We start from the raw sequence: 5,622 nt of genomic DNA, 5'->3' as shown, positions 1-5,622 counted from the left end.
TCTAACTTGTGGGTAATCCCTAGCTACATGAATTGTGGATTCGTTGTTATCCAAACAAGATGGGCAGCGCGTGTCATATTAGCTCCAACAAGCACTCCACACTCTAGTGGGCAGTCAGTGAGGGCTCAAACTCACTTATAGGAGAATCTGATTTCAAAGTTGCATATAAGGCTTTTACTGTAATCTCTATGAACTAATCAATTTCCACTTCCTTTTGTCAGCTCCATCTGACGGATAGGGAAGGAGGAAACTGAGAATAATTTGGATTATATTTTTTGAAAGCCACTTGGATAAGTTATCTGTGTCCCAATCCCCGTTCTCTTTGACATACTCCATAACTTTCTTGTTGGTCTTTTGTTTAGGGACAAGGTTAAAGGTTAATTGACTGAGCTTGGAGTCAAAAGGTCCTCATATATCACGCTAAAACTCAACCTTGCTTCCATCCCCTAACTCCCAAGAAAGATGGTTTTGCAGCTTATTCCAAACATGACACATGCTCACTCACAATCTTAAGTCCTCAGCCTTGGCTACAAATGGGTTGTGACTTATCGCTTGGAATCAACATTTAGCAGAAAGAAAGCGAACCCCTAACAGTTGGGGGTTATCAACTATTGCCCAGTCGATCTTTGTCAAAAATGCCTTATTCATTACCTCAAGATTTTTTATTCCTAGGCCCCCTATAGACTTTAGGCTGGTAATAGTCTCCCAATTAACAAGATGTTGTTTGCGCTGGTTATCCACCTCCCCCCAAATGAAGCCTCTTTGAATTTTTTCTAGCTCTTGACAAATTATCGTGGGAATTCTTCCATTCTGCATTTGAAAGTATTGGATTGAAGAAAGAACCGATTGAGACAGAGTGACTCTACCTGCCTGTGAGAGGACTTGGCTTGCCAATTATAAAGACGCTCATGCACACGATCCACAACATGACTGTATGAACTTCTTGTTACCCTCCCATGCTGCTTCCACTCCCCAAGATATCTACCTACATTCCTAACTCGCTTGAATCCGCTAGATTCAGTAATTGCATTGGCTATGTTCTCAAGCGTGTTCTTTGAGAAGAAAATGCTAGTTTTCTGGCCACTAATATTATGACCAGATATCTCCTAAAAGAAAGACATACATTTATGGATGTTGCTCAATTAATCCATGGAGGCTTTTGCAAACAACATTAGTTGTCAGCAAACATCAAATGGGAAAGCTTTGGACCTGATTGACCTACTCATATTGGTTCCCATAAGCCCCTTGCCTCTGCTGTTTCTATGATGTGCATTAATTCTTACGTGTCGATGAGGAACAAATATAGGGACAAAGGATCACCTTGTCGAACTCCCCTAGATGGAAGGAACTCCTCCATTTTTTTCCATTCCATAGTTTGTTGGTTTCGGTAGAAGCTCTGCTACCATAATAACTCCACGGAGTTTCTCTGGAATCTGACGCTCTTCCCAAGATTCGCCCGAGAAATTACCAGCTCATCCTATCATACAGTTTCTCTGGATCCACCTTTATCACCGTGAAACATTTCATGTCCCTCGTCTTGTACGTCATATGTATAAGATTTTACACTATAATTATATTGTCCTGTACGTGTCTATTAGAAACAAAGCAAAAAAAATTATTTGTTAAAGGCATTGCTAATTTTAACATCGTGATTTAAGTATTTTCTTCTATTTTATCTGTTCAAAATATCGCAAGTGCGACGATCCCATTAATTTCTTCATTTTACATGTATTTGAAATAAATATTAATTTGTTGTAGTTAAGACTATCAATATGTTCAAAGCTATTGGTTATATCAATGAATAATATATAAATGCAATTATGATATAGCACAAGGAATCTAACCATTTGGAGTCAACTCTAAGCACGTTATATGAAACAAGTGAAAACTCGGTGGATATTAATTTTTTATTTTGATTTTGGGTACATGCGTTGTACCGATTTTGCTACACACATAACAAGGTAGAACTAATACAATGGACGGCGTAGATGAAACCTATAAAAATGGGATGTCGGAACATGAAAGTATATTCCAAAATTCCACATTCCCTGCGCAGGAATATTCTAAATCCGGAACCCAAACACCCTTTATTTAGTTATTAATCCGCGCTTCCAGTTCCGCTTCTCTCCCACTTTTCGCTGCGCACTAATCCAATTTCCGAAACCGCAAAACATAACAAACAGCATCATAATCTATCTCCATCATCGCCGTTCATTCGTTCATTTATCCATCGCAGGAACGTAACGATCTCCAAATCCAAACGTTGTTGTTGGTCGGAGAATTGAGACGATGAAGTTCTGGAAGATTCTGAGCAATCAGATCGAGCAAACCCTGCCCGATTGGCGCGACAAGTTTCTGTCTTACAAAGATTTGAAAAAACAGTTGAAGCTCATAACCCCGAAACCGAAAGACCCCTCAAGCAAACGGCGCCGTTTGGATGATGCCGAAGCCGAAGGCGAGGTCACCAAAGAGGTCAACGATTTCCTCAAGCTCTTGGAGCTCGAGATTGATAAGTTCAATGCTTTCTTTGTTGAGAATGAAGAAGAATATATCATCAAATGGAAGGTAAACTCACGTCTCACGTTATATCATCTATTCTATCCCTTTGAAAAAAAAAAAAATCCCCTGTAAAATGGTATTTTAGTTTTTAGAATTTGAATAATGAATGATTTAAAAATTGAATTTTGATATAATATAATATGAATTAACATTCGAAGACTAATGAAATTAAACATGGGTCATTATACTTGATGATTTAGAATTTCTTTGTTGTTCAGCATATGGTTATTCTTGGAGGATATGAGTTATACTTTAGATTTTAGCATGTGAACATAAAGGTATACATTTAGTTGAGCATGTCTTAAGTTTCATTTTGTTAAGAAATTTATATTTCGTTTTGCCTTTAATTCTTTGTACCATATGTTTTTACGATGGAAGGAAAATGCTCTAAGCTTTAGTTGGCACATATTTTTAAGGAGTAATGTTAGTTACAGACACTTACATATACATCACCTCATATCTGTATGTAATTTATGCACACGCTTTGATTTTGTGACCCCAGCTGATGTGAGATGTGACTCCTGGATATGTGGATCAAGTATTTTCCATTTGACCTAAGATAGATTATTTATGTTTGTGATTGCAGGAATTGCAAGACAGAGTTGCGTGGGCCAAGGATTCAAATGTAGAGTTGATGTCAGTAGGGAGGGAAATAGTAGATTTTCATGGAGAGATGGTTTTGTTAGAGAACTATAGTTCACTTAACTACACAGGTATTTCTATGAACCTGTGCATGAGTTTTAACTGTCAGACTCCATTTTCATTATAGGATAAGGATAGTATTAAGTATCAACATATATTGACTCGTATAAGATGGAGTAAAATGGTATTTTGGTCTTTGAAAGTATACCTCACAATTCAATCCGTATTTAAGGTGTGTGTATGATTTAGTCCTTTAACTATTTAAACTTGTTTCATGTCAATCCCTACCACAGATAATGAAAGGGCCAACGAGAAACAAGTTTGAATATTTAAGGATTAAATAGTCATAGTTTAAATCAAAGACAAAATATCAAATGGTATTTTATTTTATTAAGATGTATAGCCAGATGAATTTATGAGGGAATCATAGATTGATTATAGTCTTAACTCTTGGATAACCCTATTGGAAACTGTTGGCAAGCCATGGAACGGACTGTTTGCATAATTGATTTCAAGTCCATTGTGTTTTTTTGTTTTTGGTTTACCACTTCTGTTGCTTCTTAATTCTTTTTTTTTTTTTGAATACTCTGTTTCTCTTGTAACATGTTCTGGAAATCCATACAGATAACTACTGAACTTTTTATTCAAAAAGTGATTTACTATTGTATTTTGTTCTGAAAGACTCAGCTTTTTTTAAACCGAGTTCTATAAATACTCTTCTGATTCAATATATCACTGAGTTATTCTTCTCAATAAGTTACACTTACAATTGGCTTGATGACCTGTAGAATGTTTTGTCAGCCAACATAAAACTGAATCGAATCTTTTATAACATGGATCAAAGTTAAAAGAGAATTTCTTGGATTAGGAGGGTTTTTTAAAAATGAATGTTTAGAATGATTGCTTTTTCTTCTACCTCATCTCCCATTTTTTGTGCAGGTCTAGTGAAGATAATTAAGAAATATGATAAGCGAACCGGTGCACTACATCGCTTACCTTTTATTCAAGATGTCTTGAACCAGCCCTTCTTTAAAACTGATGTACTTAACAAGCTTGTAAAGGAGTGTGAGGTGATGCTAAGTATTCTTTTCCCCAAGAATGGGCCTCTAGGACCATCCTTATCAACTAGCGAGGATTTTGAGGAAGATGGGGGTGGCTCCATGACTGCTAACGAAAATAAAGAGACACTGGAGCAGGTTCCCAAAGAACTTGCTGATATCCAAAATATGGAGAACACGTTCATCAAACTAACTACATCAGCACTGCATACCTTGAAAGAGATTAGAGGTGGAAGTTCAACTGTAAGCATATACTCATTGCCTCCTCTGCATAATGAGGCTTTGGTAGAGGATTGAAAGAAAATAAGTGCGCCAGAGCAAGCAGCCAAATAGACCATGGGAATGACACGGGATAGGTGCTGACTCTCTATCTTCTCCTGTTTCTATGCTCTAGAGTAAGCAGCCGAATAGATCATGGCAATAACTCGTGATCGGTGCTGACTTTCCATCTCTTCATATTTCCTGTTCAACAACGTCCTTTTCTTCTGTCCTGAGAACCTACTCAACATGAATTTGGATGGAAATATGGCCTCCTTTGTGGAACAGTGTCTGATGGTAGGTGGATGTGGCTTTGGTTATTTTTCTGCTTTTCTTTTTCTAATGCTTAAAATTTCGTTCAGGGTTCGTGGACTCATTAACTGTTTAAGTTCGCGTTAGCCCTTGAAAATGGCGTGTAGCTAGTATTAATATGTTAACAATTGGTGAGCTTGATGTAGATAACTAGATATTCATATGAAACTAATAGTTAGAAAGGGATGGAAAGAGGTGATTTGGAATTTTGTAATGCATACTAATTCATGGTGTTATTTTATGGAGAAAAACATTTACTGTGTCTGGGTTGCAATGTTCATTGTGCAGGCAAGTTCCTTGGGATACCTAAATTGTATGGATGCAACAAAAAAAACAATTTATAATACCTTGGCAGCATGAATGGGTGTCCCATATCTTAGTGCACAGCTAAAAGCTGCGGGTCTTGTGGACAGTTACCAGAAATGCAAGCAATCATATTAAAATCGGGCCGGTCAATTATCACTAAGTCAATGCTAAATGTTGGTCACTATACTTTTATAATTATACGTATTCTATATTCTTAAGTTTCCGACCCATTGATCTATTTGAATCATCATCAATTTTTTGTTTTTATAAAATATTGTAAACATAATAATTATGATCCGTTGGGTGGAGAATTTAGAACCAGAAGCAAGTAAGAGATTAATAATCTTATCCAGTGGTGTCCTCATGTCCTCACTTATTTGAATGAGATCAATGCCTTTTGTGGCATACAGTGCAAAGACTTTTGTCATTGATCCCGAATCAGAGACCTGTCCCAACACATATTGGGTTTCTTACGTGCAAATTTGCT

At 36.9% G+C, this 5,622-nt stretch overlaps 1 protein-coding gene across 3 annotated transcripts; it reads left to right on the top strand.

Moving 5' to 3' along the window:
* The first annotated feature begins 2,059 nt into the window (after nt 1–2,059).
* On the top strand, nt 2,060–5,379 carry LOC133318424 (SPX domain-containing protein 2-like). Of its 3 annotated transcripts, none has more exons than XR_009752470.1 (4): nt 2,060–2,565; nt 3,146–3,272; nt 4,141–4,814; nt 5,118–5,379. XR_009752470.1 is itself a non-coding variant. In XM_061520417.1 (4 exons), the coding sequence occupies exons 1-4, from the start codon at nt 2,290–2,292 to the stop codon at nt 4,554–4,556; spliced, it is 741 nt and encodes a 246-aa protein (XP_061376401.1). In that variant the 5' UTR covers nt 2,060–2,289; the 3' UTR covers nt 4,557–5,093. The 3 variants fall into 3 exon arrangements, 2 of the variants coding, with proteins under 2 accessions (XP_061376401.1, XP_061376400.1); XM_061520417.1 differs by lacking the exon at nt 5,118–5,379 and having other exon boundaries at nt 4,141–4,302; nt 4,381–5,093; XM_061520416.1 differs by lacking the exon at nt 5,118–5,379 and having other exon boundaries at nt 4,141–5,093.
* Nucleotides 5,380–5,622: the final 243 nt, after the last annotated feature.

This window comes from Gastrolobium bilobum, unplaced genomic scaffold (assembly GCF_033153095.1).
Source record: "Gastrolobium bilobum isolate Gb01-03AN ecotype WA unplaced genomic scaffold, APGP_CSIRO_Gbil_v1 utg14936, whole genome shotgun sequence".
Lineage (NCBI taxonomy): Eukaryota > Viridiplantae > Streptophyta > Magnoliopsida > Fabales > Fabaceae > Gastrolobium > Gastrolobium bilobum.
Note: the sequence above shows the minus strand (reverse complement) of the source record. Positions and strands in the feature narration are given on the sequence as shown.

What these genes read in the sequence shown, in the direction of transcription:
- LOC133318424 (XM_061520416.1), top strand. Translation starts at nt 2,290, where the DNA reads ATGAAGTTCTGGAAGATTCTGAGCAATCAGATCGAGCAAACCCTGCCC. An exon ending in AATATATCATCAAATGGAAG is followed by an intron (nt 2,566 to 3,145) that starts GTAAACTCACGT and finishes TTGTGATTGCAG; the next exon opens with GAATTGCAAGACAGAGTTGC. An exon ending in TAGTTCACTTAACTACACAG is followed by an intron (nt 3,273 to 4,140) that starts GTATTTCTATGA and finishes TTTTTTGTGCAG; the next exon opens with GTCTAGTGAAGATAATTAAG.